The 25,612-nt window shown below is 38.4% G+C and overlaps 4 protein-coding genes across 4 annotated transcripts; all 4 read left to right on the forward strand.

The window, feature by feature from the left end:
- The first annotated feature begins 2,163 nt into the window (after positions 1-2,163).
- LOC113170332 (histone H4) lies at positions 2,164-2,615 on the forward strand. Its single transcript, XM_026372393.1, has one exon. The coding sequence runs from the start codon at positions 2,170-2,172 to the stop codon at positions 2,479-2,481; it is 312 nt and encodes a 103-aa protein (XP_026228178.1). The 5' UTR covers positions 2,164-2,169; the 3' UTR covers positions 2,482-2,615.
- A 966-nt stretch (positions 2,616-3,581) lies between these two features.
- Positions 3,582-4,842, forward strand: LOC113171173 (histone H2B 1/2-like). Its single transcript, XM_026373561.1, has one exon. The coding sequence runs from the start codon at positions 3,622-3,624 to the stop codon at positions 3,991-3,993; it is 372 nt and encodes a 123-aa protein (XP_026229346.1). The 5' UTR covers positions 3,582-3,621; the 3' UTR covers positions 3,994-4,842.
- A 6,820-nt stretch (positions 4,843-11,662) lies between these two features.
- On the forward strand, positions 11,663-14,283 carry LOC113169004 (cornifelin-like). The gene is made up of 4 exons (XM_026370118.1): positions 11,663-11,763; positions 12,834-12,947; positions 13,252-13,415; positions 13,965-14,283. The coding sequence occupies exons 2-4, from the start codon at positions 12,842-12,844 to the stop codon at positions 14,085-14,087; spliced, it is 393 nt and encodes a 130-aa protein (XP_026225903.1). The 5' UTR covers positions 11,663-11,763; positions 12,834-12,841; the 3' UTR covers positions 14,088-14,283.
- Positions 14,284-15,496: 1,213 nt separating this feature from the next.
- LOC113170807 (cornifelin homolog B-like) lies at positions 15,497-18,835 on the forward strand. The gene is made up of 4 exons (XM_026373066.1): positions 15,497-15,605; positions 15,952-16,065; positions 16,489-16,646; positions 16,793-18,835. Exons 2-4 carry the CDS (start codon positions 15,960-15,962, stop codon positions 16,913-16,915), a joined length of 387 nt encoding a protein of 128 aa, XP_026228851.1. The 5' UTR covers positions 15,497-15,605; positions 15,952-15,959; the 3' UTR covers positions 16,916-18,835.
- Positions 18,836-25,612: the final 6,777 nt, after the last annotated feature.

A 25,612-nucleotide genomic window follows, 5' to 3' on the forward strand; every position in this document is an offset into this window, starting at 1 on the left:
TTTTAAAATATCCAGAATAAGAGTTTAATTCTGTATTTATACAGTTAATATTAATTTAGTGCCACCTAAGTCCTCAGTAGCCCAGACATCTTACTTTATCATGACTGAATGGTCCCTGCTGTGAGCAGACACCAGAGGACGCTGCTGCAACATGTTTGAACCGTGATGATCCAAGAGATATGGACCCAGAAACTGGACTAAACGTCACACAGTAAATACACAGCAGCTGAAGTGTGTTGATAAAAATGTAAATAATAGATAAATTAGATAATAACAACGTTTCAAGAGAGTGATGTGCGATTAGCAACAGAATAAGTTCTTTCGTTGAAGTGAGGTGGTTCTGAAAAGAGGAGCTTGGTAGCTAAAGACTCTGTCTCTTATTCTACATCAGGAAACTCTAGGAACCACAAGTAAACCTGCAGTCTGAGAACGGAGAGTTCTCAGACTGCAGGACTGAAGATAAGGAACTATGAGTTCTTTAAGATAAGATGGAGCCTGATTATTAAGAGATTTATAAGTGAGGAGAAGAATTTTAAATTCAATTCTGGATTTTACAGAATGGAGAGAAGCTAAAGTTGGAGAAATATGATCTCTCTTACTAATTCCAGTCAGAACTCTGGCTGCAGCATTTTGGATTAACTGTTGTCCCGTTTACTAGAAAAGAAAGACTTTAATCTACAGTGACACGTTCTGTATAATGAATTAATATTTAGTGGAAACTAAACATTAAAGTACTGAACACAGTAGATATTTAATAGTAAACACAGTAGATATTTAATAGTAAACACGGTAGATATTTAATAGTAAACACGGTAGATATTTAATAGTAAACACAGTAGATATTTAATAGTAAACACAGTAGATATTTAATAGTAAACACAGTAGATATTTAATAGTAAACACAGTAGATATTTAATAGTAAACACAGTAGATATTTAATAGTATATTTAAGTAAACACAGTAGATATTTAATAGTAAACACAGTAGATATTTAATAGTAAACAGTAGATATTTAATAGTAAACACAGTAGATATTTAATAGTAAACAGTAGATATTTAATAGTAAACACAGTAGATATTTAATAGTAAACACAGTAGATATTTAATAGTAAACACAGTAGATATTTAATAGTAAACAGTAGATATTTAATAGTAAACACAGTAGATATTTAATAGTAAACACAGTAGATATTTAATAGTAAACACAGTAGATATTTAATAGTAAACACAGTAGATATTTAATAGTAAACAGTAGATATTTAATAGTAAACAGTAGATATTTAATAGTAAACACAGTAGATATTTAATAGTAAACACAGTAGATATTTATAGTAAACAGTAGATATTTAATAGTAAACACGGTAGATATTTATAGTAAACACAGTAGATATTTAATAGTAAACACAGTAGATATTTAATAGTAAACACAGTAGATATTTAATAGTAACACAGTAGATATTTAATAGTAAACAGTAGATATTTAATAGTAAACACAGTAGATATTTAATAGTAAACACAGTAGATATTTAATAGTAAACAGTAGATATTTAATAGTAAACACAGTAGATATTTAATAGTAAACACAGTAGATATTTAATAGTAAACACAGTAGATATTTAATAGTAAACACAGTAGATATTTAATAGTAAACACAGTAGATATTTAATAGTAAACAGTAGATATTTAATAGTAACACAGTAGATATTTAATAGTAAACACAGTAATATTTAATAGTAAACAGTAGATATTTAATAGTAAACACAGTAGATATTTAATAGTAAACACAGTAGATATTTAATAGTAAACACAGTAGATATTTAATAGTAAACACAGTAGATATTTAATAGTAAACACAGTAGATATTTAATAGTAAACACGAAGATTTAATAGTAACACAGTAGATATTTAATAGTAAACACAGTAGATATTTAATAGTAAACACAGTAGATATTTAATAGTAAACACAGTAGATATTTAATAGTAAACACAGTAGATATTTAGTCTCCTACCATCAGTCTCTGGTTTCCAGAGGCCATGTTGTTGATTTTCACAGCTGCGGACTTTGCCCCGCCCCCTGTCCCCCTGTCCTCTGTCACGTCCGCAGATCAGATATAAATACAGCCGGTCCCGGTCTCGGCTCCTCAGTCGTCTGTTGTACGACAAGTGACGATGAGCGGAAGAGGAAAAGGCGGGAAGGGACTCGGGAAAGGAGGCGCCAAGCGGCACCGGAAAGTTCTCCGGGACAACATCCAGGGAATCACCAAACCCGCCATCCGACGTCTGGCTCGTCGCGGCGGAGTCAAGCGCATCTCCGGTCTCATCTACGAGGAGACCCGCGGGGTGCTCAAGGTGTTCCTGGAGAACGTCATCCGTGATGCCGTCACCTACACCGAGCACGCCAAGAGGAAGACGGTGACCGCCATGGACGTGGTCTACGCCCTCAAGAGACAGGGCCGCACTCTGTACGGCTTCGGAGGTTAAACCTGCTCCTGGACTCCAACTACAACCAAAGGCTCTTTTCAGAGCCGCTCACAACATCTACAGAGCTGCTGCTGCTTCCTCTTCTTCAGTTCTTCCTTCTCTCAAACAACAAGCACTTCGAATATACAACATCTGATCTGACACTTCTTCAAAACTCACAACAACAACAAGCTCAATAAATACACTTCAACTACATCACACAACACTTCAACTACATCACTCAACACTTCAACTACATCACACAACACTTCAACTACATCACTCAACACTTCAACTACATCACACAACACTTCAACTACATCACACAACACTTCAACTACATCACACAACACTTCAACTAAATCACTCGACACTTCAACTACATCACACAACACTTCAACTACATCACACAACACATCAACTACATCACTCAACACTTCAACTACATCACACAACACTTCAACTACATCACACAACAACATCAGCTCCGACACAGGAATTGATCAACAGCACTTTAATTGCTCCACTTCAACACACAACACTTCCTCTGAACCCACAACACAGCAGCAGTAGATTCATCATCAGTTCATGTCAAAAGAACAAAACTTTAACATTAAGATCTGTTAAAAAGTTTCAAGGATCAAACACAAACTTCATAAACATAATAAATGTACAAAAACGTTTTTTCATAGAAACTGAAGTGAATAAAAACTCTTCAATCCTCTGGACCTCCAAGCTGTCTGTTAAAACCTCAGACATTTAATCATATGACAAATGGAGCAGGGAAACCATCTAAACCAAAATCCACATCATATAAACTGGTTTTAGTTCTTTTAATATTTTCTTTTAGAATCGTCGCACAAGCTCTTGTCTAATGTCAAATATTTGCTTTGCTCGACAGATCAAATGAGTGTGAATATAAAAGACTTGTTTTTCAAATCAACTTAAACATGAATCAACTCAGTGGAATTAATCAATTAATTAAATTTGAGAAACTTTTTATTTATTTACTTCTCATTGAACTGTGGTGTCTGTCTGGCGCATGCTCAGTCCCAGTTTTAAACACAGCCAATCCCGTGCGAGCGACAGCGCAGTCGTATTTGCATGAAGCGACTATAAATCCACCGTCACGGCGTCACCGACTTCATCCGAGGACCCACCATGCCTGATCCAGTGAAAGCACCGAAGAAGGGCTCCAAGAAAGCCGTCTCTAAGAGCGTCACCAAGAGCGGCAAGAAGAAGAGGAGGACCAGGAAGGAGAGCTACGCCATCTACGTGTACAAGGTCCTGAAGCAGGTCCACCCCGACACCGGCATCTCGTCCAAGGCCATGGGCATCATGAACTCGTTCGTCAGCGACATCTTCGAGCGGATCGCCGGGGAGGCCTCCCGCCTGGCGCACTACAACAAGCGCTCCACCATCACCTCCAGGGAGATCCAGACCGCGGTCCGCCTCCTGCTGCCCGGTGAGCTGGCCAAGCACGCCGTGTCCGAGGGAACCAAGGCCGTCACCAAGTACACCAGCTCCAAGTAAACTGCTGCTGCAGCTCCGTCAACACAAAGGCTCTTTTCAGGGCCGCTCACCGCGTCTGAGAGCTCGGTCCTGGGTGGAAGTTGTTTTTAATTATAACGTGGATCAGCGCTCTGTTTAAACACGTTTTATTATGTTTATAATAAGAATTAAAGTCTTAATACTGAAGGTTTAATGAGTCACAGTATATCAGTCACTACACAGAGAAACACGTGTATGTTTTATTATGTTTATAATTAATAAGAATTAAAGTCTTAATACTGAAGGTTTAATGAGTCACAGTATATCAGTCACTACACAGAGAAACACGTGTATGTTTTATTATGTTTATAATTAATAAGAATTAAAGTCTTAATACTGAAGGTTTAATGAGTCACAGTATATCAGTCACTACACAGAGAAACACGTGTATGTTTTATTATGTTTATAATAAGAATTAAAGTCTTAATACTGAAGGTTTAATGAGTCACAGTATATCAGTCACTACACAGAGAAACACGTGTATGTTTTATTATGTTTATAATTAATAAGAATTAAAGTCTTTTAATACTGAAGGTTTAATGAGTCACAGTATATCAGTCACTACACAGAGAAACACGTGTATGTTTTATTATGTTTATAATTAATAAGAATTAAAGTCTTAATACTGAAGGTTTAATGAGTCACAGTATATCAGTCACTACACAGAGAAACACGTGTATGTTTTATTATGTTCATAATTAATAAGAATTAAAGTCTTAATACTGAAGGTTTAATGAGTCACAGTATATCAGTCACTACACAGAGAAACACGTGTATGTTTTATTATGTTTATAATTAATAAGAATTAAAGTCTTAATACTGAAGGTTTAATGAGTCACAGTATATTAGTCACTACACAGAGAAACACGTGTATGTTTTATTATGTTCATAATTAATAAGAATTAAAGTCTTAATACTGAAGGTTTAATGAGTCACAGTATATTAGTCACTACACAGAGAACCGTGTAGTTTTATTATGTTATAATAATGATTAAAGTCTTATAATGAAGGTTTAATGAGTCCTATATCAGTCACTACAAGGAAAACGTGATGTTTTATTATTTTAATTAATAAGAATTAACCTTATACTGAAGGTTTAATGAGCAAGTTATCGTCACACACAGAGAAACACTGATGTTTTATTATTTCAATTTAAGAATAAGTCTTATATGAAGGTTAATGAGTCACGTAATCATCATACACAGAGAACACGTGTATGTTTTATTTGTTTATTTAATAAGAATTTAAGTCTTATAAGAAGGTTTATAGTCAAAATATTAGTCACTACACAGAGAAACACGTGTTTGATTAAATCCTCATTTTAACTTCTGTTAAAGATTTTAAATCTTTTTCTGCCTTTAAACTCATTCATGTATTAAAAGGCGCGGATTCCCCGATGCAACATGGCGGCCGAGGTGACGCATCGGCGTCAACAGACACTCTATGTTCAACAGGAAGGCTAGCTGCTAGCAGCTAACGTTAGCCTGCCGCCGTGTCGGTAGCAGCCAGAGTTCTAGAAAAAGAGAAAAAGGAGATAAAATAACAGTCAAACATTAAGATGTGAGCGACTTATTGATTAAAATTTACAAAATGTGGAGATTTAATTACACTTCCGTCTGCACGGTCTCTTCTTCTGCTGACTTTTCGGCCTTTGGTCTCATTACCGCCCCCACAGGTGGAGCTTGGAATCGGTGGGAACATGATTGAGTCTTTCACATTTATATCTTGATTAAAATGTAAAAGTGTGAAACTGGTGCTGGTGAAGAAATCAAACAGAATAAAAAGACGGGACAGAGGACAGGAGTCAAACCTAAATATGCCAAAAACATGTGTTTCAACATGTAGTTCATAACTGAACTAAAACAGGAGAACAAACACATTCTGGGAAAGACTTGCTCAGGAGGGGATTCTTTTAGTGAATTTAAATTATGATGAAATTTTGCTTATTCAATGAAAGTTTTGTTTGTCCTGGACCTTTAAAAACCAAATGAACTAATGTGAATGTAGTTATCTGAGTGGTTGTTAACTGTGTTTTTACTGAAGGTATCATTATTTATTTTAGTTGTTTACACCAAGTCCTTCATCAAGAATCGGCCCATTCTGTGATTTAAACCAATAAAATTCAGAATAACATCAGGGAGAGTCTCTAGAGAAGCTGTATGGCCCCGAAAAGAACCTCGTCCAGGAGACCTGGAGGTCACTTCTTCTTCTTCTCCTTCTTCTTCTTCTTCTTTGGTGTTTTAAAGCAGCCGGTAACCAAAAATGTTGGATTGCTGCCATCTGTGGGAAACCTATTGCGCTGCCTTTTTCAAATTCTCTTCATGAGTCCAGTCGTTCTTAGGAAATTAAAGACACTTCGTCTATTCAAGCCTCTAATATTCTGAATACTTAAATCTTACTTAAATCAGTCGCCTGCAATCCTCTCCTCCTGAAGTCCTCCATCATGACCTCTCTCTGTCATTCAGTGAGTCAACTGCTTTCATTTTCCCTTCATACACAAAAACAATGACTTTAAAATAAATGAGTGTTGTGCAGACTTTCACTCACAACATTTGCAGGTTATGGAACATTTTGTCTTGAACACTCCTTCATTTTATTTTGTTTAAAAGCAGAATGTGGATCCTTTTAAACTATGATTGTTTTGCTCTGAGATTTAAACATCTCTTTAAATAAGATTCACTTCAGTCATTTTAATGTCTGTGGTGTCAACGTTCATTCTCAAACGTTCTCCGTCAAATATACAACAAATTAAAACAACTTTAATCAGAAATACAAACAATAATATACTGTTCATTTAAAAACAAGAGATTTCGTAACATTTCTGCCATTTTTGCTTCTTCCTCCTCTTTCTAGATTACAGTAACTCAGTTTGTCCAGAAATCAACAGTTTCTAGATCTGATCACTACTCATCTTCAAATCACTGATCTAAGGTCATTTTATTGTCTCTTATTTTTGTGTGTTCCTCCTTCTTCTTTTCATTCTAGTATCTTTTTTTGTAAAAACTTCGAATGAAGGAACGATCCTGGGCTTTTGGTGAACAGGCACAAATATCACATCTCAGCTATTACTGGTAGTAACGGAGCCTTAAATCTCCTGAACTGTCTGCAGGTGGTGCGACAGCCAGACCTCCAGACCCTCACGACGTCTGCCTGGCTGCACGGACCCGTCTGTCTTCCTGCATCTCTCTGAACAGGAAATGCTCCTTCACATGTTGTTTTTACAGAATCTGTCTCTCTGTCCACAGTCGTTTTACTGCAGATCACTACATGAATCTGCCCCCTTAAGGGGTCCTTCAGGCAAATCTCAGCTGGGTTTGGATCCCTTTCTCCCTGTAGCCTGGAGAGTGAGGGTCCTGAGGGGTCAGAATGGGAAAATGCCCATCCCGTCTGCTTCTCTTCTTCCATCCAGCCATTGCGGACGAGTCGAGCTGCAGTGAGGAAAGAGTCCGTCTCGATGTGCAGCCTCTCCAGGGGGACTGAGAGTACAGGCTGGGGCATGGCTGACACCCTACCCAGGACAGAAGACACTGTTTCTGGCTTAGTGCTGTCTCCCTCCCCTTAGTGTGGCCAAACAGAGACACCTGGATTCAGGTGTCAGGTGCTGCAGCTGAGACAGTTCTGTTCTACAAAGTCTTCACTAGAGGGAGTCAGAGAATCTGTGACAGGCCACAATGAGAAAGTTGAAGCAGCAGTTGGTGTAAAGGTGGTGACCATTTAATGTTAGCTGAACAAACCTGCGGCTCGACAGGAGGAGGATGGAGACTCAGGTTTCGAGGCTGCAGGACGAAACCTGCAACGATAAAACTAAATAAATCACAAGAATTTCTGAGAAATATAATCCAGGTGAACCCCCAGGATCCTTCCATCAGTGTACAGAATATTTCACTAGTACTTCAACTTCTATCGGTATCTCAGACTGGGGGGGAGAAATCCAACACTGAAGTTAAAGTAAGAAGTGGACGTGAGAGGCTGGATTTTATTCATCCACAGTTTAGCTTTGGCTTTGGAAACAGTTCTTGTGAAACAAACTGGTCAAACCACTTACACGCAGCCAAAACATTTCAGGAATTAAAGATGATGTTGAACAGTGTTTGGTTTTTTTAAGTAAAGTTACAATAAGCAAATTAAACGTGTGCTGGCATTAATCAATAAACTGTAACTCTGAAAACACAGTAACCAAACAGTAATACTACTGTAAACTCAGCACTGCTACTACTCGAAATAAAAAGAAAACACTACAATACTAAAACTGAATTTATTAAATGTGAATTCACATCTACTCATCGTACGTCTGTAAATACCAGGTTTCAACGTGAGCTCCTCGCCCCCTTCGTCTCTCCTCTTCCTCCTCTCAGGTCGCACTGCTCGAGCGGTTCTTCCTCTCTCTCCCTCTCTTTCTCACACTAACCCTCACCCTCTTATCTTTGTTCTCAGTTTCAGCCTCCATTTAAATGAGCTTTACTGGTACAAAGTCCAGCTCACAACTTGTCAATTTAATAGAAATGAATGATGCAAATTCATAAAAAATTTAATAGGAAATGACTCTAAATTAAGCAATAATAAGTTTTATCAGTGTAATTAAAAAATAAATAGAATAAAAATCGAAACATGACTTGAAATAGACATTTATTTTCTCACTTTTCAATAAGATGTGATAAAAATGTTTAAGAAATAAGATATTGTGAAAATTGTGTTGTTTTTTTGGAACCAACTAAAAACATGAATTATTCAAACTGAGTCAGTTTAGTTCAGTAATGTTCTTGTAAAAAGTTAATCTTATAATCTCCTTGTTTTTCTGCAGTTTACTGTTGAACTTCACCTTCTGATAATCGTTCTCCTGGTTTTTGGACAAAGGGTCCACATTGTATTGACAGTGAGTTTAACGTCAGCGCTCCGTGTTTGCTCTGGACGTCTCCTCCTGAGTTCAGCAGGTTCATCTTGTGCCGAACACAGATGTGGTTTAAGTTGTATGAGTGTTTTCTGAGTGACCACATATGCAAAACACCACAGGGTTGATAACCTCACTTTCTGTACGCGTGGATTCACTTCATGTTGTTGTTCATGTACAAGTCATGATTCAGTCTTAATTTGAGGTTTAGGAGAACGAACACTCGCCCTCTGCTGTCCCACAAATAAAATGTATTAAATATATACAAGATGTCTGTGTGACTGTTTCACCAACGTAATCTAAACAAATGTAAACGTATTTAAATATTTCTACAAACAGAGAATTACATTAACTGAACCTTTAACTCTAGTTTTTATCACTGTTCGTTTACACGTGCACTAATGAATTTAAAGGTGAAAGTCAAGAGCATCAGACTGTTGTAATCCAAACTGCTCTCAACTATTCCAAATATTTAAAGCCTCTCAAAGCTGCTGTTCACGTGTTGTCCCTCCATTCACAGAACGCTCAGGATCAAAGTCCACGTAGGCAAAGCAAGAACTGGATCATAGTGGATTTGGGTCAGTTTGTTTAGTTGGTGCTGGCTCATGCTGGTCTTCAGTCTGGGTCAAAGGTAATGGGAAAACAGCTGAAACCTTACTGTCAGCTGTAAGAGATAATCCGGATATTAAAGGTACAGAGAGAAGAATAAAAGACCGAATCTAACAAAGAGGTGAACTAGTTAACAAGTTCTGACCCAGTACGGAGTTCTTGTTGTTTGGGCTGCGTTTCAGATCAGACAAACAGTGATGGAACAGAACAGAACATGCACTGAATAAATCTTTAGAACCATCTGTCCAACAGGAGAAGAAGAACAATCAACAAACAAACAAACAAACCAACTCATCATGGAATGGTTCAAGTCAAACATAGTGAGTGCACGTGACTAATAAAGTGACTGTATCTGCTTCACACATCTACACAACTCGACGTCAAACAATGAAGCATTTTAAAGAAGATTTTAACCAGATTTAAATCTTTATTTTAAAAAATGGATTAAAAGCAGAAACCAAAAAGATTTTAAGAAAACAAATTTATTTATCCACATTATAATCACTGTATGTAAATACATGTAGCCTGAAAACAAGTTTAAAAGGTGCGTAGTGCAGAACAAAGTAAAGGTAAGTATGGGTACTGTATATGGTCTGATTGTCATGCTACAGTGCTGAGTCGAGCAGCCACACCCTCCTCCTGTACTAAAAGGGACGAGGTGAGAGATAATAATTATATTAAAATCACTGTAAGAACACAAAACTAAAGCCTCAGGAAAAGAACAGGAAACAAAGGTCAACTCGTGTCATAAGGTCACAATCAGGGCAGCACATGTCTAAGAAAACTAAAACTCATCCGTCTAAAGGAAACAGATCACAGTGAAACAAACTTCCAAAGTGTGGTCTGTCCCAATGAGCTGCACCTGGGGGGTGCTCTGGTCATTAAGGTGAAGCTGCTCGTTGATTGCCGATCAGCTGGTTGAAGCCTGTTTTCATGCTGCCTTCAGGTATTTACATTTAAATGTGTGCCTTTATTAAAGATTATGTAAAGCCGGTCATCACCGTGGCATTCCTCTCTCTTTGTTGGTGAAACAGGAATTCAGGGCAGGGTGGCTCAGTCTGTGTGAGGACGAGTTTCTGTTTGTTTTTCTATCTTTACAGACTCTGAAAAGAGTGAAGTAACTTTAACTTCTTATTCCAAGTGTTGTTTCCTGATCATTGTTCTGACGTCCACAGTAGACCTGCAGCCTTTACTGTGGTCAGTGGCTTCAATTCTGTTTCACCTTTATATGAAATGTTTCCTGACAGTCACACTAAGGATGGGAGAGGTCCATTTATTCACGATCCCTATCCAAATACTCTGAAGTACAGGCGATCTTTTGGTTGCAGATCCATGCGTTGCGTGACCCCCACCTGTATCACATTAGTGAGTCAGTCGACTGAACGGTGATCACAGGTGAGACCGACGTTAATCGAGGAGGGTTTAAGAGACTCGAGAAAATGCAGGAGTAGGTGTGAAATACTTTTAAGAACAGTCCTGTAGGTTGTTTTGAGAGGCACAGATGATAATCCTGTGCTGTCGCCTTCTAACAACAGGTGAGGAATGTCAGAGCCCATCACCTATAGAAACCTAGACGTTGTGCCATTATGGTCTTTATACAACTGAGCTCATTCTATTCTTCTCTTCTCCGGCTTGTTGTGAAGTATCTCCAGGCCCGATGGGAAGAATCATCCAATCTAGGTCAATTTGATTGAGTTTCTCTTTAACCAGAGTTTAGAAATGTTCTGCTCCTTTGTCATTAAAAGGATCTTTAATGAAATCCTCCCCCACATTTTAAAGGCCAAGCGTGTATTACGACAACAGTGAGCTAATATACAGTTGTTATGCAATCAAACAAGAAAGAAAGCACGAGAAACAGCTGTGCACATGCACTGTTCTAGTCTATGATCTAATCTACTGCATAGATTATATGATTTAGTTATTAGTTTGCTTGAAAAAGACACGACATTGTTTCTTTTCAGTGATGAGGTCCATTTTCTAGTTTCCTACTCTCTACTAGGCTGAGCTCCGTGCTACATGGCATCTGGTGCTGATCATGACATTGTCCCACCCTCACTGTGATGCTCTGCTGATTTAAAAACCTAATGACTGAGCCAGACCACAGGACGGGCTTGTTGGTCCGGTTTTTTTCTCACGTTGTTTTATTGTCTGCAGGTATTTGTGACCTGACGGAGAAACAACGCTGTCAGTGCAGCACCAGCAGTGAAAGCAGAACCAGCTCAGAGTCGTCATCACCACAGCACGACAACACACAGGTGAGATGAGGGTTTTCTTTGGGGTCAGCACACAGTCGTTCTGTGGTCTACATGATGTACTGTAAATCTCCTGTAATTATTTTTTTACATTACATTTTTACAACATTTAGTTTCAAAGCAAACGACCATAAACAAACAAAATATTTTACTTCTGTGCTAAATGTGAGAGTTTAAGTTCATAGGATTGTGTTTCTTGTGTAAAGAGAGATTTCATATATAACGTCTGCAGTTGAATATGTTTCTGCATCTCGTGTCCTCGTTTTTATCGGAGCAGTCTTTCCAGAACGTAAACCCAAAAATCTGTCTGCTCAGTTACTACGGTTACCAAACCCTGACAAGAAAACCTGAGTGTAATATTAATTTTGATCACATTCTTGTTCAGAGATGAAACAAACTCTTTGTCCGATTCAAACAAAGGAGGTTGTCTTTCACTTTCCAGATTGCCATCATCTTTTGAAGTGCACATGTGTGGAATGCATCTGTGTACACATACCTGATTTAGGATTGTGCACGTCGGTCATAGAGCAAACAAAAGCCGTGAATGGGCCTTAATGGAATGAGCAAAGGATTCAAAAAGTCAGCCGGATAACATTCAAGTACTTGTTAGTTTTCTTTTCCTTTTGTAGCCTTCATTCTGACACAACACGGTTTCTGATGTGATGCTCTGTGACGTGTGTCAGCGCCCTTCAAAATAAACCAAACCTAAAACAGTTTTCTAATCGTTGCTGACATGGTAAAAGCTTGGTTCGGTTTAGGCACAAAAATGATTTAATAATCACAGCATTTCACTTTTTCTCCAGATGAACAGGGATAAAAATGTCCTAACTTCTATCTGGTATGTTGGACTTGAAGCATGAAAGGCTCACCTAGGCTTGTTCTGACAACAAGCTATCTCGTATACTCAATCACCCACAAAATTTAGATTCCTATGTGACCTGGTTAATGTTTTTATTTGAGTTTTTAACTCAGTTAATCAGAATTTTAACTGAGATTAAAAACCTGTATGGTTTTTATATGTGACATTAATAAAGACATCTGACATGAACTGTACCTCCTGGTTCCTGTTTTAGACGCCATCATGTCCAACATGATGGTCATCACTCAGCCTCAGCCCGTGATGGTGGCCAGAGACTCCCAAGAGTGGTCGTCAGGCATATGTGACTGTTTTAATGACCTTCCTCAGTGTAAGTGTCTGTTTCAGAACTTAATTTTAGTCTCACTAGTAATAACGCTAGATGATAAAATAAACATGAACTCAAATACTTACACACTTATTAGTCAGTGATAATTGCCCAGGTGAGGTTCTCTGGAAGCTGAGTCACAGCTAACTGGACTTGACCTACAAAAAGGAAGTCCAGTGGTCATGACTCATGTTCCAGTAAGGCCAAGGATCATAAATGATACCTTAAATTTCCTCGTATCTTTCATGGTATCTTATTAACATCACTGTGAGCCCTCTGTTTACCCGTTTACCCATTTTTTTTAAAGGTTGTCTTGCTTTTTGGTGCTTGCCCTGCTTCACCTGTATAACCGCTGAGAAATACGGAGAGTGCCTCTGTCTCCCCCTGGTGGACTTCATTGGCTTTGGAGGCTGCATCCCATCCGTCACCATGTCCATGAGGGCCTCCATGAGGCAGCGTTATGGCATCAAAGTAAGAATGCAGTTTAGTTTGTTGCTGATAAGGCTGTAGATGCAGGTTTGGACTAAGATAAAGGAGAGCGTGTACATAGAAAGGTAATGGTTTCTTGTTTCAGCTAGCTCCAAGTTCCCAGTTGGACTTCAGATCAACAGCTCAGCTCAACTTAACATTAACCAGCCTCTAAGTGTAGACAACAGCAGCATTGGTTTCATTGTAGACACACTATCTTGTGTAGTTTGTGTTATGTCTGGATGAATTAAAAGATTCAGCAGCAGAGTAAACAGACTTTACACCTATACTTTTTCCCATGTACGGTCTGGTACATGTCCTTTACCCTGGTGTATTATCTGTACACTGCATACTACGTCCAACAGGACTACCTTCATGGTTCCTGTTTGTTAAAATAGTTAAAATGGTCCATTTATATTCATATTCAGAATGAATGCCCGATGTATCAAATTCAATAGAGTCGTGTGGGTCCCTTAATCCCCAGGATTGAAAATATAATGTAAATGCGTGTTTGAAAAATGTAAACCATTATTCACTCTGTTTTATCTGCAGGGCACCATAGGCAGTGATTGTGCATATTCCACCTTCTGTGCACCATGTGTCTGGTGTCAGATGTCCACGGAGATGAAGAGAAGAAACATCCAGGTCGTTATGGTCGGGGCCAAACACAGATGATGTCTCTCTCCTTAATAAAATTAATAATAATAATAATAATAATAAACCTAATAAAACTATACCTGTTACTTACATTAGATATTGTAGACTGAAGTTCCATTTAAAAAAAAAAAAAAAAAAGCCAAAGGTATATACAGCACATGTGGCATTAAAGGTCAATTAAGAAATGTAATCCAATAAACCCCTCCAGAAAAAACTCACGAGAAGTTTTCATTGTTATTTTTGTATTAATTTTATTTTGATGTCAGCAATTTTAAATTCACTCTGAAAATGTTAAAACATTTAACTGGTGGTAGTGTGGTAAATGAGGCATGTACCTATTTTTCTGTTAACACGAACACTGATTCTATTCTCTGGACTTCTTTTACTTTTGAAATATATCATTATGTAATAATAAAAAAGCTAAAAAAACAAGTGTGGTGGTTCTGTATCGGCACTCACTTATTTAAAATATTTTTTTTAACCATAAAGAACCTTGAGTCGTTTTCACATGTAAACTTTGGACATTGTCAGGAGAATCATATGTGGACGTTGTGCTTTCTCTCAGGTAGCACACTTGGTCAGACCTGCTATGTGCATCACCTGGGAGATTCCACTCATTATCATCATTAACTCGTAGTAGGGGAATTTCTGGACAAAGTCCAGTTAACTTCCAAACTGTGAATGTCTAGATATGTTCATGGTCCTGCCCTCTCTTTAGAGAGTTAAGGTTAGGCTTCTCTTTCCCTGCCTCTTCACATCAGATCAGATTTTAAGGTGCTTCTGATGATATGAAGTGGTTTTTCATGCCTGTATCCTCGGCCTAAACGTTACTCTCCACTGCCTGTTCAGACTGCAGAGCCTTTTCCTGTCTGGAAATACTGACGTCAGGACTGGATTTAAGTCTTTACAGAGTCAAACTCAAAGCTCTGACTGGTTGGAAATGCTGTACGGTATAAATAGAGCTGCTGAATAATACTACACAGAGTGTATACAGATTGATTCAGTTGTAGTTCAGGTACAGATTGGGTCATTGAGAAGATTTCAGGAAATTCAACATATTTCTGTCGCCACGCTTGTTGTGAACAGCATATGTACATTTTCTTCAGGTTTAAAGTGACAGCTAACATCCAACAGCTCTTGAAAATATTTGACATATTTGGCTGCGGTGACACTACAAATGATTTTCAGTGACATCAAGTCAGATTGACTTATTGAGATGGGTGTTGGCGACCGCTGAATAAAGCACCAGGCGGTTTCTACTGTACAGAAGTTTGTTACAGTGAAACGTCACATATGTAGGAATGATGTAGGTTTGGTGCTGATTATGTCACAGCCCCACCCTCGTCACAATGCTCTGTTTGATATGAAAGAGTTTCATTAAACAGAGGTTCAAGGAGTGGAAGGGGGACTGGTTTGTCTGGTTCTTCCAGCAGGTGTCGTGTTGACTGCAGCTTTAAAGACAGACAGTTTCTTAGTGTGGACATTAGCTGAGACAAGACAACTGATTCAGAGCTCTCTCATCACCCAAATACAAAGGTAAGACAACAGTTTTCTTTAGGATTAGAACTCAACTAAAATACACATATTGGACTATATACATCTCTTATCTCTCGTATTGGAATTTGTACTGTAATGTGACCTGTTTGGGTTAAAACTACTTATGGTTGGGTTAACGTTGCTATCATTCCAGTAAAAACTAAAAGATATTCTAAAGTATTATCCAAAATAAAAATAAAAAACACACAACAAGGAAAACCGTCCTCTACAGACTCAGCATTTTTCTGCAGATGGACTCATGGTTTTCACATTTACTAGAAGTCTGCTGAATGCATCCTTTGCAATAAGAAACGTGTTGGACGTCAACTCTGTGTTCGTCCTTTAGACGCCATTATGTCTTCCACCATGGTGATTAGACAGCCTCAGCCCGTGATGGAGGTCCAGGGCTCGAAGGAGTGGGGATCTGAGATATGTGACTGCTGCCAAGACGTCCCAGAGTGTAAGTGTCTGTGCTTCATACTCATTTTATCTGAAAACCTTCACAGTGACTGTGACGCTTCTCCTGACTCAGCTTCTAAAATCTGATAAGTGCAAAACACGCGTTGTTACCAGCATAAAAATACAGATGATTACAGTAGTTTTTCACCACAACAAATCGTGTTACTCATGAAGAAGCTTCATGAACAACAATATCATTCCTAAAAAAAAACTCTGAAATCCTGACCAGTCACTGTTGAACCTGATGAAGATTAATGCCAGTAAGAATATTTCCTTAATAAAAGGATGAGGACAGTTACAGTAAAGACATGTGATTCATTTAGTTCCTCATATCCTATAACAGCAGTGTGTGTTTCTTTTTCTCTTATTGTCTCTGGGTGCGTCTTTCCTCAGAATCACATGTGAATCTTTTTATGTTGTTAAGGTTGTTTTGCTTTCTGGTGCTTCCCCTGCTTCGCCTGTGTAACTGCCAGGAACTACGGAGAGTGTCTCTGTCTTCCCCTGCTGGAGGCTTTCAGTGGCTGCATCCCAGCCGTCACCATGTCAATGAGGGCGTCCATGAGGCAGCGTTACAGCATCGAGGTAAGGACCCACGTGTTGTAGTTCACCTCTTCACACAGCAGCGTGGTGCTGATTTGACTCTATGATCATTTCATGATTTTACAGGAAGGTTTGATAATGATTTATTAAAACTGTCGGTCAGTAATATCAGTGTATGTTCTCTGCAGGGCACCATGTGTAAGGACTGTGTCTGTTCCACCTTCTGCACACCCTGCGTCTGGTGTCAGATGTCCAGAGAGATGAAGAGAAGAAACATCCAGATCGTTCTGGTTGGAGCCAAATACAGATGACCGGTCCCCTCACTCATCATCAGCATCCCAATAAAACAACCTGTTGAAGATGCTGTCAACATCATACGAAGCCGACTGAAGCCCTTTAGTGAGAAAAGGCCGACTGAAGGTTAGCTAAGAAATGAGCTAGTTAAGAAACTATGAACGTTTTGCTTTGTATTTTTTTTTTATAATTCTAAACCTTCAGATAATTATCATACTAACTATAAATCTTGTACTAACGAGTAAATGTTCAACAAGTTAAAAAAATCTGTATAAAATTTGTTTATTTATATGTTTGCAGTCTTTGTAAATACACAGAATCGTTCCTGCTGTTTTAATATCTAGTTGCACAAAAATTAATTTCTCTGCTTTTTAGACAACATTTTTATTTTGTTATTCATCTGTAAAGAAACTCAAGTGTAGAGACTCTTAAACAGCTGCAGTAGGTTTTCAAACCAGCTGATGTCTCCGTGTTTCATCCGTCCATGAATACTTTAGAGTTCTGGTTTATACTCAGGATTTCTTTTTTTAACCAGTGGTTTTTATTTTAACATGTTGATTTAACGAACAGCTGGAACAGCGTAGACAAAGATACCAGGTTAGTCTGCCAGGTGACACCACCTACACTAACTCTCATAGCACAGAAGACGGCTGACAGTCCCCCTGTTTATCAGGTATATAAATATATAATGTAATATTCTGTGGTGTAGTGGTAAGATGTCCAATGAATCATCACTCGAAGGAGCTCCACTCTTCACAATGACTCTTTAATTAATGTGGGATCAGAATCAGAATCAGACCTCAGACTGGACCTGTGACCTGTGACCTGTGATCGTAATAATAATTATAAGTATTCTTGTGTTTTCAGTAATATAACACGTAGGATTCTATTTAAAATAGAGCCCTACACTGTGGTATTTGATAAGAGGAGCTGGGCTCAGACTGGACCCGGTATTAGTTAGTACTTTTCTACTTCTCTGGATCTGACACAGTTTGCTGCATTACTGCCTCCTGCTGGTCTACGGATGTAAATGCCGATACTTTTATAAACTAGATTCAGTCAAATCAATATTTAGATGTTTTGTTTGTCACCCTTAAAAAACCTTAAATTTATAAAAACTGATATGAAGTAAATATTGTTGTTAATTTAATAAAGGCAGCAGATTTGAATTTACACAATATAAGAGAACTAAGAAGTCTCAGCTCCCTGTAGCCGTAAACATGAAGTACAACATTTGTTTTGTAGGATTGTAAATTATATGGGATGAACGATGACGCAGGTCTTATTATTACAAAGTAATAAAGATGAATCAACCAATCATACGATTGAACATATGGAATTTAACATTTACATTAACTAGTGAGTAAAGATTTGGTACCAAATGATAAAGTACTTATTACTTCATTTACTATTTGGAAATCAAACATTCAACAGCAGCAGGTTCAATAGTGGTAAAAAAACCTGTGAGTTTCTACTTTTTACTTCAGTTTAAGTAAAGAATTTAAAGTGGTACTTCTACTTTGAGTGGAGTACCTTTTTAGACAAGTACTTGCACTTTTACTTGAGTAGTGAGTTTGTGTCCTGCTACTTCTGATGTCTGAGGGTCTGAGTGTTAAGAAAATGACTCAATACAGACCGATGAGTTTCTGAGGAGGTGGTGGAGACAAAATAAAACTGGATTCAAGTGAATATTAGACAGATTCATGGGTAGTTTGTGTATTTGTCAGTATTTGTCAGTATTTGTCTGTTTTGGTGTTTTTCTGCCCTCTGACGTTCAAAACTTGACTAATGACACATCTGTACTGTTCGTTTCAATGAGGATCAACATGGACAGATCTAACATCACTTCATGTTCCGTTCGGACTGTAAATTTAAGGATTCATCTATCACGCCATGTTTTGTCAAATTACTCCCAATAAACGTCTCTATTTGTTTAATCCGGTGTGCGTTCCAGCCGAGCAGATCACTCCCGTCTGCTGGCAAACCCGGCCCCGGTGTTCACTGTAAATTGCTCAGTGGGTTGTTTTTAATGGGATTATAATGACAGTTATGGTTTGCAAGAATTGATGTTTGTGACTTTTACGAGGTGTGATTGAAGGGGCGGGTCCAGGCGGCTCATAAAGGCCGCAGGAATGTTAATTGGTCGAGGCCACTGCTGCCCTCTTTGTTCTGCTCTCTCATACTGGGCTTCTGTTGCGCCCGTTAAAGGCCAAAGAACTGATTTAAAATCTGTGACTTTAACCTAACCCCCCCCACACACATATGTACACAACTTATCCCACCTACACTCCCTCTGTTCGTCCCCTCCCTTTCTTTCTTCTGGCTTTTTCCTGATGAAAATTGACCCTTTGCTTCTCTCATTTCCTCCATGTTGCTTAATCAGGTGGTTGGTGCCCCCCCCCCTCCCCGCTGGGTTTGATCCAGTGTTGGGGGAGTAATTTGGTCACAGTTTTTTCTTTCTGTCTTTTCTCCTGTGGCCACACGGACGGCTGCACTTCCAGTCAGGACTGTGTGTTGAGGAGAGGGAGGTCTGAAAACCTCCGAACTACAATGAAAAGATTGTTTTTATTGTTTCTGTGTTCAGGGCCAATGAGACTGTTGTGTCTGGTTTTATGTATATTAATAATTATATTTATTCTCTTATTTTTATTCACCTTTTTATTTCAAGTCAAGATACAAACAGACACTTCTAGAAAACTATAGAACTGCTGCAGTTCTGTAGCCACTAGTAGGTCTGCAGACATGTTGCTCATATTTAGCTGGTACAATTGATTTTCCCTAGTCACCATCTTAAATTAGCACATTAGCATGTTAATTATGTTAATTAGCACCAAATACAAAGCAAAACAAGTGATTGATTCAGCTGCATCTTCCAACCTGAACATCCAGTTCTTAGTGTTCTAATGAACAACATCTGGTTCCTACACCACAGCAGAACAGCCCAGACAAAACCTTTCTGCTCAGCGGGTCTTTATGCAAGAGATACCCAAAGTTATTGTGATTCATCCTCTGAGAACCATGAATATTTGTGCAGAATGTCAGTAGCCATTGAGACCTGAACCAAACTGTAGGACGAGCTGATCAACACGTCACAGACTGATGCTACCAGCACATGTTCATAACAAAGTGGTGATTGAGGTTCAGTTTAATAGTCAGCAGCTCATCTGTGTCTCCTCCTGCAACAGGAAACACAGCAACACTGTGAGCCTTAATGAAACCAAAGTGAATGCTGACATGGAAATCAGGGGTCAGAAGATGGATTTGAACCTGGAGCACTGGAATCTGCCTGATTGTGCCTGTCTGTCCGGAGCTTTCCACCAAGACAGATAGACACACAGAATCTCTCCATAATTTCCTGGGGAAGTGTTCCTTTTAAAAGACAAGGTTGGAGTTGCCGGAGGAGTCGGCTGATAACGGCTCAGGTTTAGATGAGGCGGGAGGGGGAGGCGTAGTCCGACACACGCTATCAGACGCCGAGCCTCCGAGCAAACAAACAGCTCTGACCTCTCAAAACAACTGCAGCAGGGAGCAGCTGATAGGAGGACAGATAGTTAGAGGTTGGCGATGGTGCAGCAAGTGTGTGTGTGCAGGGGAGGCAGAGAGCAGGGGGCAAAGGGGCATTCAGGGCAGGAATTATCTGATCCCTCTCTTAGTGTCCATTAAAATGAGGAGGGTGTGTGTTTATGTGTGAGTGGTAGTTCTCTCTACGCTTGGTGAGTCTTCAACAGCTGGTTACTAAACATGAATCCAGGTCTTTATTTCAGTGACACTGTTAGAAACCTCTGGTGGGAGCTGACGGTGCTGTGGAGCTGCTAAAGGATTCTGAGCGACCTTCAACGTGTTTTCTACCTTTTTATTTATTGTAGTTTCATCATGAGATGTGCAGAGTGTAGTGGAGCGTAAAGGGTGAAGCAGAGCTGTATGATAGCAGGGAGAGGGACGACTGCACAGAGCAGAGTGGTTTATTAGTTTAAGTCACAAACTGAATAACGTTTCCCTTCAGTACAAAACGCTATAGAACGACTTGAATCTGAATTTCCTCAAACTTTCCTCTTATACCTGAGGTTTTTATATTGATGTTGATCAGTGCCTGTTACCTGCTGCAGCTTTAATGACTTTAAAGTTGCACTGATGTTAAGTACTAAACTATCACGGCTATAATTTAATCTGCAGCTCTGCATCACGGTCTGTTAGCTCAGACCCACAGGGGTGGATCTGCAGAGTCCGCCTCCCGGCTCCCATCCAGCTGTTCAGCTGCCAGAGCTGCAGACAATAAGTTGACAGATGTGTCCATAAGATTTTCAAATCAATGAAACAAAAACCACAGAGGAAGTCAGCCATTTGAAATCAGCTTTTTTAAAGTGTGTGCTCCTGGCGTAATTAAACCTTTAGACTTTGTTGATTGGCTGTAGCGTGTGTGTGTGTGTGTGTGTGTGTGTGTGTGTGTGTGTGTGTGTGTGTGTGTGTGTGTGACACATGAAGACAAATGAGAAAGGAGAGCGATGGGAGGTGTAGCAGCAGAGGAGAGTTCAGTGAGGGGGAGGGAGGGTCAACAAATTCTTTGATTACTGAAGCTTGTCATTCAGATAGCAGAGAACCGAATCCAACGGCGACACACACAGAAACCACCTCAGTCCGATCTAATCACGACTTTATCTCTCTGCTTCGTTAACTGACTACAGCCTCGTTAGAGGATATAACGTAGGTACAGTTTTATTATTGTTGTTAACGCTCACTTTCTAAACTACAATCCTTAAATATTCATATTAAACATTTGCTTTAAAAATTTGCTCTTATGGCTTCTGAAATATGAACTTTTCTACTTTTATTTCACTATAAGTTGAATTTATTTGGATCTTATGTTTGTTGAACACAGTTTTTAATTATTTTTATGTTTTTCCTTTTTGTATTACTGGAACCCTAAATGTCAAAATAGTTTATGTAGCTGTTCAGTAGTAACAAGATAAAATACCAACAAAAGAAATAATATTTTGTCAGGTTTTGTACAAACTATATATACTATATATACGGTATAAATATTAAATAAATAGATTAAGAGAACAACACAAAGTACAGATGTACAGGGTAGAGTACATGTGCAGACTAATGTCTAACAGTATACGCAGTATACACAGGTCCTGTAGTAGTATAAGTAGGCAGAATAAAAAATAACAATAAAATATTTTATTAATATTAAATAACACTAATGGTACAAATTCATATATTAATAGAACAAAAAGTGATACAAGTACCTCTAAAATAGTAACATATACATATAGTATACGGTGGATACTGTACTAAAAATGTTATAGTAATACAGAATACAACAGAATACTGTACTCTACTATACTGTACTACGTTGTATTTGTTGTTGTTGCCAAACAACTAATTAAAAACATAGTGAAATAATAATGACAACGAAAACAGCAGCAATATGGTTGAATAATGAGGGTTAGTAGTAGTAGTAGTAGTAGTAGTAGTAGTAGTAGTAGTAGTATCAGTATCAGTAGTAGTAGTAGTAGTAGTAATAGTAATAGCAGTAGTAGTAGTAGTTGTAGTAGTAATAGTAATAGCAGTAGTAGTAGTAGTTGTAGTAGTAGTAATAGTAGTAGTTGTTGTTTTAGTATTAGTAGTAGTATCAGAAGTAGTAATAATAGTAGTAGTAGTAGTAGTAGTAGTAGTATCAGTAGTAGTAGTAGTAGTATCAGTACTAGTAGTAGTAGTATCAGTAGTAGTAATAATAGTAGTAGTAGTAGTAGTAGTATCAGTAGTAGTAGTAGTAGTAGTAGTATCAGTAGTAGTAATAATAGTAGTATCAGTAGTAGTAGTAGTAGTAGTAGTAGTATCAGTAGTAGTAGTAGTAGTATCAGTACTAGTAGTAGTAGTATCAGTAGTAGTAATAATAGTAGTAGTAGTAGTAGTAGTATCAGTAGTAGTAGTAGTAGTAGTAGTATCAGTAGTAGTAATAATAGTAGTATCAGTAGTAGTAGTAGTAGTATCAGTACTAGTAGTAGTAGTGGTAGATGTGTTTATATGAGACTCTTCGTCCACTAGGGGGCAGGACTGAGGGCCCAGGCTCCTCTTCCTCTTCTTCTCTGTTGTTAGTGTTGATCTACGACCTCTGAAAACTGCTCTAAGAGCATCTCAAGGTTCATTAAAGGGTGAATAGGATCTATAACTCTTCTGTGTCGCCTCACAGACTCGTTTAGTTTCAGGGAAACTTGTTAATTTAAATTTAAATATCTGTTTTTTCTCCAACGTACTTTAAGCTGCATGTGATGTTGATGTTCAGTGATTAACTTCGATTTCTGTGACTGAAACATATTTTACTGGTTTCTAAAAAGGAAGATCATGATAAAATAAATTGAATCACTTACATGTTTTATTATGTTTTTATCTATATGTTCATATTAAAATGATGAAACCAGCTAAATGCTGCTCGGCCCCTTCCTGATAACTAGAACTAGAACTATAATTATAACTAGAACTAGTTTTATACTAAGACTGGAGTGATTTCTGTTTTTAAAGTCTCTGCTCTCTTCACTTTGTCAGTTTTTACTTTGTTTTGTTAGATTTAAATTTTGGTGCAAATGAACACACTGCAAATAAAAACATATCCCATGAACCCGAGCTCTTCAACAACCCAGGACATTTTCTAAATACGTTACATCCCTCAGCGACTCCAGCATTTGCAGACAGCCCAGGATTAATGTGTGTTACGCTAAGAGTGCAGCCTCGCTGGAATTACCTTTCTCAGTCTGCACGAGTTTAAACTGTCCAGAGCAGCTGAGGGGGTGAGTGAAGGGGACCGGAGCTGTGGCACACTCACTTTTATCCATAACAACATACACTGCTAAAAAAACCTCATGAAAACTAGATTTTGAGAACGCTGTGAATGTTTTTAAACTTATCTCCGTTACAAACCGTCTTTAAATTGATCTGGATTCAGAAACATGTGCATTTGTTGCAGATTGTGCCACAAACTTCTCTATGAATTAAGTTTTAACATTAGAAAACATTTACTCCCAGTGTTTGACAATATCACAAACACATTCTGTGTAATGTAGATTAATGTAGAAGTGATTGAGTTGGCAGAAGGTTCAGTTCTGCTCCTTTGACATAAATACAATACGCTGTCATTTCTGAGCTGAATGTTGTTTCACAGCCGAGTCTTCACGTCTGAATGTGATAATCTGAGCTGCGTTTTATATATATATATATATATAAAAAATATATATATATATATATATATATATATATATAATCTGATATATATATAATCTGATGCCTGACAACAGCAACGTGATTGGCTGCTGTATAAATAAATTATAGTACTCATCATAACTCATATTTACTCAGTAGCCCTTTGTGGACTGATACATATGATATGACTGGATAATAATATAATAATAATAATAATAATAATAACTCAGTTAATTACATTTTGTTTTAAAAATGTGCATCTGCAAAATAACTAAAACTGAAAACTGTCAGATAAAAGTATTAAAGTATAAAGACTGGAGTGGAGTCACTTCACTGTGCTCCACACGACACTGGTCGAGAGGCAGGACTGTTAAATGAGAGTCTGGGCTTCACATCCTGGGAACAACTCGATGGCAACAGTAAAGGTTTGTGGTTCAGGATAAACGTCAACAAATGTTGTCGTTGTGTTGCTGTAGACGTTTTTCTTTTTTTTGGATGTTTTGTCTGAAATCATCTTTCCAGATTCTTTATTCAACAGATTTCCTCGTTATGTGAATGAAAAATAATCACGTCAGCGTTACATTGACTCCAACACATCCTGCAGCTCTGTTTACATACAATTATTAATATAGGTTTTTAAGTAAAGGCCGCTTCTGCTCATGTCTGTGACACGTTGCAGCTCTGTGTGTAGCTCCTGGTTACAAACAAACAAACAAACAAACAAACAAAGATTTTTTTCCCTCTTACATTTGTCATAAAATTATAAAATTACATTAAAGTCAAAACCTCCATTATCACTATTCCACAACTCACTCTGCTGCTTTTTGGTGTGTTTTTACAAACATATGTATTTTTTACAGTGCAATCCTCCCTGACCCACAACCCCACTAACTGCCCCGACTAACCCCATCAGCCCCCACCCACACCTCCACCTCCAGATCCCCAAAACCTAGACTCTTTGTCACCGTGGTGATTGGTAGACTAAACAGCGTGCAATATTCACCAGATCCACAGCCCATTGCAGTATTACAAACATTAAGACAATACAAAAGGCAAGAAAACTCCCGACCCCTCCCCACCCATGCTCACCCGTCCCTCCCCACACACTCTATTTTAAGCATGCAATTACACAATTACACACACACACACACACACACACACACACACACACACACACACACACTGAATCCTATATTCTTAACATTCTTCCAGCGGTAAACAAACGGGCCGGACAGATGCATCACCCCCAGCAGACAGACTGGGAGTGTTTACATGTCCTGTCGCCCTCTGAGGCCTCATCCAGAGCCAGCGAGGAGAAAAACACCGAGAGACAATGGTCATCAAGTTATCGACGACCACTGATCCAGCTCCAAACACAGGGTCCTCATTAAACGACTTACAATCTATTTTCTACATGTTTGCAGCACGTGCACCTTGAAATGACTCTAAAGTGTCACAGCGTGTCCTCACTAAGACTAAATGTCTGTTTGGGTTTGATCTGGGAGTGAAAT

The sequence above is a fragment of the Anabas testudineus genome, chromosome 14, assembly GCF_900324465.2.
Source record: "Anabas testudineus chromosome 14, fAnaTes1.2, whole genome shotgun sequence".
Classification (NCBI taxonomy): Eukaryota; Metazoa; Chordata; class Actinopteri; order Anabantiformes; family Anabantidae; genus Anabas; species Anabas testudineus.